The following is a 15,120-nucleotide window of genomic DNA, read 5'->3' as shown; positions in this document are numbered from 1 at the left end:
GGTAAGGGTCCTCAGCCTGGCCCGGCGAATCAAGGCGTCAACAATAAACGTAAGGCGGATGGTAGCTTAGAGTTTATGGCTAACACCAATTTGCAGGGTAACAATTAGCGGCGTAAGGGGAGGCCACCTCCTCAGTCTGGCGGGTCAGGTCCTACCCTTGAGTACTTGTTAAATGAACCTTGCATGAAGCACGACACTGAAGAAAAGCCGGCTACTCACCTATGGAAGGATTGCACTATCATGAGTGCCTTGAAAAATTCGAACATGTTCAATGGAAATCACGGGTCGGGCGGCGGTTCAGGAGGCGGCGGCTTTCATGGCCCGAACAATGGAGGTGGCGGTTCTGGTTCCGGCTTTCAGGGCCACCAGAACAATCAAGGCAATTTTAATCAGGGCAGTCAAGGCAGCTACAATCAGCACTCTGGCCAGGGAGGTCAGCAACAGCAGCAGCAGTCTGGTTATCAGAGTAATGCAAAGCAATTGAACAGTGGACAGTATCATGCTTTCACCACAAGCTTATGTAAGAGGGATCAGAAGCTTCATAAGAGGGCAGTAAACGCCGTTGAGCCGGCAGTTCCTCGCTACTTGCGATGGTCTGAGTAGGCCATCACGTGGAGTCGGGAAGATCACCTGCCCCGGGTTGACAATCCGGGTCACTTGGCTTTGGTGGTAGCACCTCAAGTTGGGGGGTACAAGTTCACTAAGGTGCTCGTGGATGGAGGCAGCAACATCAATATCCTCTATTATGAGACCTTCCATCGTATGGGGTTAACAGATAAAAATCTTAAGCAGTCCAATACTATTTTCCACGGCGTAGTTCCTGGTAAGACGGCATACCCAGTAGGCAAGATCGAGCTGGAGGTAGCCTTTGGAGATGAGTATGATTCCAGATCTGAGAAGTTAACTTTTGAGGTAGTTAAGATCAGGAGCACGTATCATGCTCTGTTTGGGCGACCGGCTTACGCCAAGTTTATGGCACGGTTGTGTTATGTTTATCTGCAGCTCAAAATGCCAGGTCATAAGGGGACCATTACGGTTCATGGCAGTCGAAAGGTGGCTCTAGAGTGCGTGGAAGGCGACACGACTTATGCTGAGTCGATCTGTGCTGCGGAAAAGTTAAAGTACTATAAAGACAATGTTGACCCTACAGACATGACATCCTTGAAGAAGCCCACCACAGAGCGTGAGCCGGAGTTGATGTTTAAATCGGCTGAGGACACCAAGATGGTTGATTTCGTTCCTGGCGATTCATCTAAGCAGTTCACCATCAGTGCTAATCTGGATCCCAAATAGGAAAGCGCGCTCATCGAGTTCATCCGTGAGAATTGGGACATCTTTGCATGGAAACCTTCTGACATGCTGGGTGTACCGAGAGAACTCGCTGAGCACACTTTCAACATTGATCCGAAGTTTAAGCCGGTCAAGCAGTTCCTTCGGCGTTTTAACGAAGAGAGACGCAAGGCCATTGGTGAAGAGGTGGCCTGGCTCTTGGTGGCCGGGTTTATCATTTAGGTGTTTCATCCGAAGTGGCTAGCTAACCCGGTGCTGGTGCTCAAGAAGAACGACACTTGGCGCATGTGTGTGGATTACACGGACTTAAACAAGGCTTGTCCGGCCGATCCCTTTGCTCTCCCGCGCATTGATCAAATTATTGACGCTACAGCAGGATGTGAGCGTCTGAGTGTTTTGGATGCTTATTCTGGATATCATCAGATCAAGATGGTGGTTAAGGACCAAGAGAATATGGCGTTCATTACTCCTTTTGGAGCCTTCTGCTATGTTTCTATGCCTTTTGGGCTTAAAAGTGCCCAGACGACTTATCAGCGTTGCGTGCAGAATTGCCTCCATACTCAGATTGGCCGTAATGTGCATGCTTATGTGGATGATATTGTGGTTAAGTCCAGAGAGAAGGAAACACTGATAGACGATCTCAAGGAGACCTTTGATAATCTCCGGGTATACAACATGATGATTAACCCATCAAAGTGCGTCTTTGGTGTGCCAACAGGTAAGCTCTTGGGATTTCTGGTTTCTAACAGAGGCATTGAGGCTAACCTGGAGAAGATCAAGGCTATCACCTCTTTGGCAAAACCCAAGTGTATCAATGATGTTCAACACTTGGCAGGTCGTATTGCTGCTTTAAGCCGGTTCATAAGCAGGTTAGGCGAGAAGGCCATACCGCTGTATGAGATGCTGAAGAAGACAAATGATTTTGTCTGGAGTGATGCGGCTAATATTTCCTTTGAGGATTTGAAGAGACAATTGGCTGAGCCGCCGGTTCTTGCTGCTCCTATTGACAAGGAGCCACTGCTGCTATATGTGGCCGCTAATGCGCGTGCTATCAATGTAGCCATTGTGATGGAACGCAAAGAGTCTGGTAAGGAATATCCGGTTCAACATCCGGTTTACTACATGAGTGAGGTGCTCATTGAGTGCAAACAGAGGTATCCACATTGGCAGAAGCTTGTTTATGTGGTGTTTATGGCCAGCCGGAAGCTTAAGCAGTATTTCCTGGGTTATCCCATCACTGTGGTCAGTTCTGCTCCTTTGGGAGATATAATCTATAACAGAGAGGCTACAGGATGAGTCGCCAAGTGGGCCATTGAGCTTGGACCTCATGGTTTAAAATATGTGCCTCGTATTGCTATCAAATCTGAAGCACTGGTGGATTTCATCAATGATTGGACAGAGTTACAGGCGCCTGAAGAGAAGCCGGATAACACATACTGGACAATTCACTTTGAAGGATCTAGGCATTTGGTAGGCTCGGGGGCTGGAGTTGTTTTGGCTTCTCCTCGAGGTGACAAATTTTGTTATGTGCTAAGGTTGATGTTTCCCTGTACTAATAATGCAGCTGAGTATGAGGCCTTTCTCCATGGTCTTCGGATGGCTAAAGAGATGAACTTAAGCCGGGTAAGGTGCTTTGGCGACTCAGATTTGGTAGCTCAACAGGTCTGAGGCAAATGGGATTCCAAAGATCCTCTCATGGCGGCTTATCACCGTGAAGTTGATGATGTGGCTGGACACTTCAAGGGTTATCAAGTGGAACACATAGATCACAGGAAGAACGAGTCGGCTGATGCTTTAAGCCGACTTGGATCTCAGTGTAAACCGGTACCCCCAAATACCTTCTTGGATGTTTTGCATAATCCTTCTGTCAAGTTACCTACAGAGGAAGACTTGGCTGTGCCTGACCGGGAGGCACATTTGGTGGCGGCTCTTCATGTCATCCCAGATTGGACAGTGCCATACTTGGCTTACATGACCCGTGGAGAATTGCCTGAGGATGAAACCTTGGCTATACAGATAACCCGGCGGTCTAAGTCAATGACGATTGCCAACGGCGAGTTACACCATCGCAGTGTCACTGGGGTGTTTCAACATTGTGTATCTCCTGAAGAAGGCCAAGAGATTCTTCGTGAGATTCATGAAGGAGATTGCGGCCATCATGCTGGTTCAAAGTCCCTTGTGGACAAAGCTTTCCCACACGAGTTTTATTGGCTGACGACTCATGCAGACGTAGAAGATCTAGTCAGTAAATGTGACGGGTATCAAAAATTTTCACGGCGAGCTCATGTGCCGGCTCAAGAATTGAGGATCATACCAATTACTTGGCCGTTTGCTGTGTGGGGGCTTGATATGGTTGGGCCTTTCAAAAGATCCAAGGATAAAAAGACTCACCTTTTGGTGGCAGTGGACAAATTCTCAAAGTGGGTGGAAGCAGAGCCGGTCAGTAAATGTGACGCGGCGATGGCGGTTCAATTAATGAAAAAGGTGATTTTTTATTTTGGTTTCCCCCATAGCATCATAACTGATAATGGTACTAACTTGTCCAAGGGGGCCATGGAGGAGTTCTGTCAACGTGAGCATATCCGGCTTGATGTCTCATCAGTGGGTCACCCCCAGTCCAATGGTCAAGCAGAAAGAGCCAATCAGGAATTTTTGAAGGGTATCAAACCCCGGCTTTTAGTTCCTTTGCAACGAACGCCAGGTTGTTGGGTGGAGGAGTTACCACCAGTGTTATGGAGCATCAATATTACCCCCAACAAATCTATGGGTTATACCTCTTTCTTCATGGTTTATGGAGCAGAGGCGGTTCTTCCTAGTGACATCCGCCATGACTCGCCCCGAGTTGCGGCTTATGTGGAAGCTAACAATGAGCAAGCACGTCAGGAGGCACATAGGATAAAACTTCTAATGAAATTCCAATTTCAATCGATTGTAGTTCCATGATCCCATATCATCACATAGCCTCAACCATGTCACTACCTCTCCCTTCAAAAATAAAGGGAAGACCTTCTTCTTGATAACATCCTCGGGCATACATGCAATCTTAAATAATCCACAAACTTCATCCACATAGATTAGGTGCAAATCGGGATGCAATGTTCCATCTCCTGTAAAAGGATTATCTAGAAGTTTCTCTATCATACCCGAAGGAATTTCAAAGTAAATATTTTCAGTAGGTTCAGTAGGTTGATGAGCAACTCTTTGCTCTACTGGTCGGGGTGAAGATACCCCGAACAGGCCCAAAGGATTATGTTCCATAGTAATAAGTGACGGTAAATTTCAGCACACTATATAATTTTTTCCCTACCAAGTTCCACTTACCAAAGGCGATTCACTCATCGACAACGGCGCTAGAAAAGAGTCTTGATGACCCACAAGTGTAGGGGATCCATCATAGTCCTTTCAATAAGTAAGAGTGTCGAACCCAATGAGGAGCAGAAGGAAATGACAAGCGGTTTTTAGTAAGGTATTCTCTGCAAACACTGAAATTATCGGTAACAGATAGTTTTGTGATAAGGTAATTCGTAACAGGTAACAAGTAACAAAAGAAAATAAGGTGCAGCAAGGTGGCCCAATACTTTTTGTAGCAAAGGACAAGCCTGGACAAATTCTTATATAGAGAAAAGCGCTCCCAAGGACACATGGGAATTATCGTCAAGCTAGTTTTCATCATACTCATATGATTCGCGTTCGTTACTTTGATAATTTGATATGTGGGTGGACCAGTGCTTGGTTGCTGCCCTTTCTTGGACAAGCATCCCACTTATGATTAACCCCCATTTCAAGCATCCGCAACTACAAAAGAATTATTAAGGTAAACCTAACCATAACATGAAACATATGGATCCAAATCAGCCCCTTACGAAGCAGCACATAAACTAGGGTTTAAGCTTCTGTCACTCTAGGAACCCATCATCTACTTATTACTTCCCAATGCCTTCCTCTAGGCCCAAACAATGGTGAAGTGTCATGTAGTCGACGTTCACATAACACCACTAGAGGCGAGACAACATACATCTCATCAAAATATCGAACGAATACCAAATTCACATGACTACTATAGCAAGACTTCTCCCATGTCCTCAGGAACAACATTAACTGCTCACAAATCATATTCATGTTCATAATCATAGGGGTATTAATATGCATTAAGGATCTAAACATATGAACTTCCACCGAATAAACCAACTAGCATCAACTACAAGGAGTAATCAACACTACTAGCAACCAACAGGTACCAATCTGGGGTTTTGGGACAAAGATTGGATACAAGAGATGAACTAGGGTTTGAGAGGAGATGGTGCTGGTGAAGTTGTTAATGGAGATTAACCCCCTCCCGCTGAGAGGACCGATGGTGATGATTTCCCCCTTCCAGAGGGATGTTTCCCCGGCAGCACAGCTCCACCGGAGCCCTAGATTGGTTTTGCCAAGGTTCCACCTCGTGGCGGTGGTGTCTCGTCCCGAAAGCTTGCTTATAATTTTTTCCATGGTAAAAGACTTCATATAGAAGAAGATGGCCATCGGAGGGCTGCTAGGGGGCCCACGAGGCTGGGGGCGCGCCCACGGGGTAGGGCGCGCCCCCACCCTCGTGGACGGTGGGTGGCCCCCTCTAGTATTTTTCTTCGCTCAGTATTTTTTATTAATTCCAAAAATAACTTCCGTGGAGTTTTAGGACTTTCGGAGTTGTGCAGAATAGGTCACTAATATTTGCTCCTTTTCCAGCCCAGAATTCCAGCTGCCGGCATTCTCCCTGTTCATGTAAACCTTGTAAAATAAGAGAGAATAGGCATAAGTATTGTGACATAACGTGTAATAGCAGCCCATAATGCAATAAATATTGATATAGAAGCATGATGCAATATGGATGTATCACTAGCCGCCCCGCCTTGGGTCCGAATTGGACTAGGGGAAGGGGGGAGCCATCGCCCTTTCCTACTCCCTCTCCCTCTCCTTCTTCCCCCCTCTCTTCCTTGGAGAGGAATCCTAAAAGGACTAGGAAGTCCTAGTAGGACTCCTCCTCTTGGGGCGCGCCATATGGCCGGCCAACCTTCCCCTCCTCCTTTTTATACGGAGGCAGGGGGCGCCCCCACCACAGTTACACACCTCAATATTACCATTGTAGTTCTTAGGCGAAGCCCTACGTCGGTAGCATCATCATCACTGTTGCCACACTGTCGTGCTAACGGAACTCATCCTTGTCCTCAACAGGATCAAGAGCACGAGGGACGTCAACGAGCTGAACGTGTGCTGAATGCGGAGGTGCCGTACGTTTGGTACTTGGAGCAGTTGGATCATGAAGATGCTTGACTACACGAACCGCGTTACTAAACGCTTCCGCTTTCGGTCTATGAGGGTACGTGGACATACTTTCCCCTCTTGATGCTAAGCATCACATAGATAGATCTTGCGTGATCATAGATTTTTTTTTGAAATACTACGTTCCCCAACAGTGGCATCCGAGCCAGGTCTATGCGTAGATGTGATATGCATGAGTAGAACCCAAAGAGTTGTGGGCGATAATAGTCATATACTTCTTACCACTAACGTCTTAATTTGATTCGGCGGTATTGTTGGATGAAGCGTCCCGGACCGACATTACATGACCGCATTCATGATACTATTTCTACTGATGTTCTTATGCACATAGGTGGCGGGCGGGTGTCTGTTTCTCCAACTTTATTTGAATCGAGTTTGACTACGACGGTCCTTGTTCAAGGTTAAAACAACACACTTGACGAAAAATCATTGTGGTTTTGATGCGTAGGTAAGAACGGTTCTTGCTAGAAGCCCGTAGAAGCCACGTGAAACTTGCAACAACAAAGTAGAGGACATCTAGTTTGTTTTTGCAGGGCATGTTGTGAGGTGATATGGTCAAGACATGATGTGATATAATTTGTTGTGTGAGATGATCATGTATTGCTGAAGTTATCGGCAACTGGCATGAGCCTTATGGTTGTCTCTTTATTGCATAAGATGCAAGCGCCATATAATTGCTTTACTTTATCTCTATGCGACAGCAATAGTTGCAAAAGAAATAGTTGGCGAGACGATCATGTGATGACATGTTGATAGAGATCAAGATGATGGAGATCATGGTGTCGCGCCGGTGACGATAGAGATCATGATGCTTCCGTGATGGAGATCATGAGCACAAGATGATGATTGCCGTATCATGTCACAAATTTTGATTGCATGTGATATTTATCCTTTATGCACCTTATTTTCCTTAGTACGGCGGAAACATTATAAGATGATCCCTTACTAAATTTCGAGGTATAAGTGTTGTCCCTGAGTATGCACCATTGCGACAGTTCTTCGTGCTTAGACACCACATGATGATCGGGTGTGATAAGCTCTACGTTCACATACAATGGGTGCAAGCCAGTTTTGCATGTGCAGAATATTCTTGTTAAACTTGACGAGCCTAGCATATGCAAATATGTCCCCGGAACATTGAGACCGAAAGGTTGAGTGTGAATCATATAGTAGATATGATCAACATAGAGATGTTCACCATTGAAAACTACTCCATCTCATGTGATGATCAGACATGGTTTAGTTGATTTGGATCACGTGATCATTTAGATGACTAGAGGGATGTCTATCTAAGTGGGAGTTCTTAAGTAATATGATTAATTGAACTTTAATTTATCATGAACATAGTCCTGATAGTATTTTGCAAATTATGTTGTTGATCAATAGCTCGCATTATAGCTTCCCTATGTTTTTATATGTTCCTAGAGAAAACTAAGTTGAAAGATGATAGTAGCAGTGATTCGGACTAGGTCCGTGATCTAAGGTTTATCCTCATTGCTGCATAGAATTATTATGTCCTTGATGCACCGCTAGGTGACAGGCCTATTGCAGGAGCTGATGCAAACATTATGAACGTCTGGCAAGCTCGGTATGATGACTACTTGATAGTTTGGTGTGCCATGCTTTACGGCTTAGAACTGGGACTTGAAAAATGTTTTGAACGCCACACAACATATAAGGTGTTCCAAGAGCTGAAATTAGTATTTCAGACTCATGCCCGAGTCGAGAGGTATGAGACCTATGACAAGTACTTTGCCTATAACAGGGAGGAGAATATCTCAATTAGTGAGCATGTATTCTGAATGTCTGAGTACTACAACCGCATGAATCAAGTGGGAGTTAATCTTCTAGATAAGATAGTGATTGACAAAGTTCTCTAGTCACCATCACCAAGTTACTAGAACTTCGCGATGAACTATAGTATGCAAGGGATGACGAAAATGATTCCCGAGCTCTTCATGATGCTGAAATCGACGAAGGTAGAAATCAAGAAAGAGCATCAAGCGTTGATGATTGACAAGACCACTAGTTTCAAGAAAAGGGCAAATGGATAGAAAAGGGAACTTCAAGTACAATGGCAAGCAAGTTGTCACTCCCGGGAAGAAGCCCAAAGCTGGACCCAAGGCTGAAACTGAGTGCTTCTACTGCAAAGGAAATGGTCACTCGAAGCGGAGCTACCCCAAAGATTTGGTGGATAAGAAGGATGGCAAAGTGAACAAAGGTATATTTGATATATATGTTATTGATGTGTACCTTACTAGTGCTCGTAGTAACCCCTGGGTATTTGATACTTGTTTGGTTGCTAAGATTAGTAACTCGAAATAGGAGTTGTAAAATATATAGAGACTAGTTGAGGATGAAGTTACGATGTGTTTTGGAAGTGGTTCCAAGATTGATATGATCATCATCACACACTCTCTATACTTTCGGGATTAGTGTTGAACCTAAATAAATGTTATTTGGTGTTTGCGTTGAGCATGAATATGATTAGATCATGTTTATTGCGATACGGTTATTCATTTAAGACAGAGAATAATTGTTATTATGTTTACATGAATAAAACCTTCGATGGTCATACACCCAATGTTGATGGTTTATTGAATCTCGATCGTGGTAATACACATATTCATAATATTGGTGCCAAAAGATGCAAAGTTGATAATGATATTGCAACTTATTTGTGGCACTGCTGTTTAGGCCATATTGGTATAAAACACATGAAGAAACTCCATGCTGATGCGCTTTTGGAATCACTTGATTATGAACCATTTGATACTTGCGAACCGTGCCTTATGGGCAAGATGACTAAAACTCCGTTCTCCGGAACAATGGAATGAGCTAGTGACTTATTGGAAATAATACATACCGATGTATGCGGTCCAATGAGTGTTGATGCTCGTGGTGGGTATCGTTATTTGCTGAACTTCACAAATGATTTGAGTAGATATCGGTATATCTACTTAAGGAAACATAAGTCCAAAACGTTTGAAAAGTTAAAAGAATTTCAGAGTGAAGTTGAAAATCATCGTAACAAGAAAATAAAGTTTCTACGATCTGATCATGGAGAAGAATATTTGAGTTACAAGTTTGGCCTTCATTTAAAAACAATGGGAAATAGTTTCACAGCTCACGCCACCTAGAGCACCACAGCGTAATGGTGTGTCCGAACATCGTTACCGCACTTTATTGGATATGGAGCAATCTATGATGTCTCTAACCGATTTACCACTATCATTTTGGGGTTATGCATTAGAGACAACTGCATTCACATTAAATAGGGCACTAATGAAATCCGTTGAGACGACGCCTATTAACTGTGGTTTCGCAAGAAACCCAAGTTGTCGTTTCTTAAAGTTTGGGGCTACGATGCTTATGTGAAAAAGCTTCAACCTGATAAGCTCGAACCCAAATCAGAGAAGTGCATCTTCATAGAATACCCAAAGGAAACTGTTGGGTACACCTTCTATCACAGATCCAAAGGCAAGATATTCATTGCTAAAAATGGATCCTTTCTAGAGAAGGAGTTTCTCTCAAAAGAAGTGAGTGGGAGGAAAGTAGAACTTGATGAGGTAACTATAGCTTCTACTAAATTGGAGAGTAGTTCATCAAAGAAATCAGTTCCAATTATACCTACACCAATTAGTGAGGACGCTAATGATGATGATCATGAAACTTCGGATCGAGTTACCACCGAACCTCGTAGGTCATCCAGAGTACGATCTCCGCCAGAGTGGTACGGTAATCCTATTCTGGATGTCATGTTACTAGACCATGATGAACCTATGAATTATGAGGAAGCGATGGTGAGCCCAGATTCCGCGAAATGGCTTGAGGCCATGAAATCTGAGATGGGATCCATGTATGCGTACAAAGTCTGGACTTTGGTGGACTGCCCGATGATCGGCAAGCCATAGAAAATAAATGGATCTTCAAGAGGAAGACAAACGCAGATAGTAGTGTTACTATCTACAAAGCTCGACTAGTCACAAAAGGGTCTTTCGACAAGTTCAAGGTGTTGACTACAATGAGATTTTCTCAACTGTAGCGATGCTTAAGTCTGTCCGAATCATGTTAGCAGTTGCCATATTTTATGAAATCTGGTAAATGGATGTCAAAAACTGCATTCCTTAATGGATTTATTAAAGAAGTGTTGTATATGATACAACCAAAAGGTTTTGTCAATCCTAAAGGTGCTAACAAAGTGTGCGAGCTCCAGCGATCCATCTGTGGACTGGTGCAAGCATCTCGGAGTTGGAATATATGCTTTGATGAGTTGATCAAAGCATATGGTTTTATACAGACTTTTGGAGAAGCCTGTATTTACAAGAAAGTGAGTGGGAGCACTATAGCCTTTCTGATAAGTATATGTCAATGCCATATTGTTGATCGGAAATGATGTAGAGTTTTCTGGAAAGCATAAAGGAGAGTTTGAAAGGAGTTTTTCAAAGAAAGACCTCAATAAAGCTGCTTACATATTGGGCATCAAGATCTATAGAGATAGATCAAGACGCTTGATAAGATTCTTTTGAATAAGTACATACCTTGACAAGATTTTGAAAGAGTTCAAAATGGATCAGTCAAAGAAGGAGTTCTTGCGTGTATGACAAGGTGTAAAATGGAGTAAGACTCAAAGCCCGACCACGGCAGAAGATAGAGAGAGAATGAAAGTCATTCCCTATGCCTCACTCATAGGTTCTATAAAGTATGCCATGCTGTGTACCAGACCTGTTGTGTGCCTTGCCAATGAGTTTGGCAAGGGGGGTTCAATAGTGATCTAGGAGTAGATCATTAGACAGCGGTCAAAATTATCCTTAGAGGACTATGAAAATATTTCTCAGTTATGGAGGTGATAAAGAGTTCATCTTAAAGAGTTACATCGATGCAAGCTTTTACACTGATCCAGATGACTCTGAATCTCAATCTGGACACATATTAAAAGTAGGAGTAATTATCTTGAGTAGCTCCATGCAGAGCATTGTAGACATAGAAAATTTGCAAAATACATACGGCTCTGAATGTATCAGACCCGTTGACTAAGCCTCTTTCACAAGCAAAACATGATCACACCTTACTACTCTTTGGGTGTTAATCACATACCGATGTGAACTACATTATTGACTCTAGTATACCCTTTGATTGTTGGTCACATGGCGATGTGAACTATGGGTGTTAATCACATATAGATGTGAACTATTGGTGTTAAATCACATGGTGATGTGAACTACATTATTGACTCTAGTGCAAGTGGGAGACTGAAGGAAATATGCCCTAGAGGCAATAATAAAGTTGTTATTTATATTTCCTTATATAATGATAAATGTTTTTTATTCATGCTAGAATTGTATTAACCAGAAACTTAGTACATGTGTGAATACATAGACAAAACATATGGCCCCTAGTATGCCTCTACTAAACTAGCTCATTAACCAAAGATGGTTAGGTTTCCTAACCATAGACATGTGTTGTCATTTTATGAACAGGATCACATCATTAGAGAATGATGTGATGGACATGACCCATCTGTTAGCTTAGCTTAATGATCATTGAAGTTTATTGCTATTGTTTTCTTCATGACTTATACATGTTCCTCAGACTATGAGATTATGCAACTTCCGAATACCGGAGGAACACCTTGTGTCCTATAAAACGTCACAACGTAAATGGGTGATTATAAAGATGCTCTAGAGGTGTCACCGAAGGTGTTTGTTGAGTTGGCAGAGATCGAGATTAGGATTTGTCATTCTGTGTATCGGAGAGGTATCTCTAGGCCCTCTCGGTAATGCTCATCACTCTAAGCCTTGCAGCAATGTGACTAATGAGTTAGTTGCGGGATGAAGCATTATGGAACGAGTAAAGAGACTTGTCGGTAATGAGATTGAACTAGGTATGAAGATACTGACGATCGAATCTCGGCAAGTAACATACCGATGACAAAGGGAACAACGTATGTTATGCGGTTTGATCGATAAAGATCTTCGTAGAATATGTGGGAGCCAATATGAGCATCCAGGTTCCGCTATTGGTTATTGATCAGAGATATGTCTCGATCATGTCTACATAGTTCTCGAACCTGTAGGGTCCGCACGCTTAACGTTCGATGACGATATGTATTATGAGTTATGTGTTTTGATGACCGAAGGTTGTTCGGAGTCCCGGATTAGATCATGTACGTGACGAGGAGTCCCAAAATGGTCGAGACATAAAGAATGATATATTGGACGGCTATATTCGGACATCGAAAAGGTTCCGGTGAAGTTTGGGTTAAAATAGAGTGCCGGAGGGGTTACCGGAACCCCCCGGGGGAAGTAATGGGCCACCATGGGCCTTACTGGAGAGAGAGGAAGGCCGCAAGAGGGCTGGCCATGTGCCCCCCCTTGGGTACGAATTGGACTAGGGGAATGGGGGCGGCACCCCCCTTTCCTACTCCCTCTCTCTCTCCTTCCTTCCCCCTCTCTTCCTTGGAGAGGAATCCTACTAGGACTAGGAAGTCCTAGTAGGACTCCTCCTCTTGGGGCGCGCCATAGGGCCAGCCAGCCTCCACCCTCCTTTATATAAGGGGGCAGGGGGCACCGTAGAACACACAAGTTTCTCCCAACCGTGTGCGGTGCCCCCTCCACAGTTACACACCTCGATCATACCATCTTAGTGCTTAGGAGAAGCCCTGCGTCGGTACCATCATTATCACCGTTGCTACACCGTCTTGGTGACAAAACTCACCCTCGTCCTCAACCGGATCAAGAGCACGAGGGACGTCATCGAGCTGAACATGTGCTGAACATGGAGGTGCCGCACATTCGGTACTTGGACCGGTTGGATCACGAACATGTTCGACTACATCAACCGCATTACTAAACGCTTCCGCTTTCGGTCTATGATGGTACGTGGACATACTCTCCCCTTGTTGCTATGCATCACATAGATAGATCTTGCGTGATTGTATGAAAACTTTGAAATACGACGTTCCCCAACACATCAATCAACCCAAAGACAAAGGATATCTAATCAAAACATCATAGGATGGCAACACATCATTGATTCATAAATATGAAGCATAAAGCACCATGTTCAAGTAGGGATTACAACGGGGTATGGGAGAGTGGACCGCGTAAAATAGATAAGGATGGTGATGATGATGGTGATGTTGATGAATATGATCACCGCGACAATGATTCCCCTCCCGATGGCACTCCGACGCCACCGAGAGAGAGGAGGAGAGGTTCTTCCCCTTGTGCTTCCTCCTCCATGGCCTCCCCCCTGGATGGGGAGAGGTTCCCCCTCTGGTCCTTGCCTTCATGGCGATGATGGCCCCTCCAAGATCCTTCTGCATGGCCTCCGGTGATGATGGCCCCCTCCGGCAGGGTGCTAGAGAGGGCCTAGATTGATTTCTCATGGCTACAGAGGCTTGCGACGGCTAAACTTCCGATCTCTCTTCTGTTATGGGGTTTTCTTGATTTATAGGAGGAGTTGGCGTTGATTTCACGTTAAGGGGCCCATGGGGAGTCCACAAGGCAGTGGGCACCTTCCACCCTCGTGGTGCCCTCGGGACTCCCCTATGGTATATTTTCGTTCTAGTATTTTATATATTTTCCAAAAAATATCTCCGTTGATTTTCAGCGCATTCCGAGAACTTTTATTTCTGCAGAAAGCACCACCACTGTAGTTCTGCTGAAAACATCGCCAGTCCGGGTTAGTTCTAATCAAATCATACCAAAATCATATAAAAATATTGTAAACATGGCATGAATACTTCATAAATTATACGTTGGAGACGTATCAGCATCCCGAAGCTTAATTCCTGCTCGTTCTCGAGTAGGTAAATGGTAAAATAAATAATTTATGAAGTGTGAATGCTAGCAAGCGCTTAAGTTTGATCAATGATAGTTTCAATCACTTTTTCTAGCATCATTATATATCATAACAGTAGCTCAACTCATAAAACTTCTCATGATCAAGTAACAAGCTATTCACATGTTAAAGTATATATCATAAACTTTCTTGAAAACTAACAAACCATGCTCTTAGTCATCAAACAAATGCAATTCATCTTATTTTCGGGAAGGGTCTATGTAAGAGCTCTAATTCAGCAAACTCCACATACTCAACTATCATTTTATCTTTCACAATTGCTAACACTTATGTGATATTTATGGGTTCAAAGTTTCAATCGGACACAGAGAAAGATAGGGGATTATAGTTTCGCCTCCTAACTTTTTACCTCAAGGATAATGTCAATAATAATAATTTACGAAAATCTACATCCAACTATACATACATATATATATATATATATATATATATATATATATAGAGGGTGGGTCTATTATGATAACACCCCTTAAAACCTTATTCTGCACATCAATTTCTTATTTTGTTAACACCACCACTGGCCCCCGCACCCCACGATTTCTTCCCACCAACCCCGACCTGCCTCCTCCTCCGGCGCACCCCACCTCCATCTGCCACGATTCCCCTTCCCCCGATCCCCTTTCTGCCTCACTAGCGCCGCCCTCCATC

At 43.7% G+C, this 15,120-nt stretch overlaps 1 protein-coding gene across 1 annotated transcript in view; it reads left to right on the top strand.

Moving 5' to 3' along the window:
- The first annotated feature begins 264 nt into the window (after positions 1-264).
- Positions 265-15,120, top strand: part of LOC119309063 — a 16,867-nt gene continuing 2,011 nt past the window's right edge. The window contains exons 1-2 of the mRNA XM_037585157.1: positions 265-520; positions 776-861. Coding sequence (XP_037441054.1) covers positions 265-520; positions 776-861 — 342 coding nt within the window. The remainder of the gene's footprint in view (positions 521-775; positions 862-15,120) is intronic.

This window comes from Triticum dicoccoides, chromosome 5B (genome assembly GCF_002162155.2).
Source record: "Triticum dicoccoides isolate Atlit2015 ecotype Zavitan chromosome 5B, WEW_v2.0, whole genome shotgun sequence".
Taxonomy (NCBI): domain Eukaryota; kingdom Viridiplantae; phylum Streptophyta; class Magnoliopsida; order Poales; family Poaceae; genus Triticum; species Triticum dicoccoides.
This window is presented reverse-complemented; position numbering and strand designations above follow the sequence as displayed.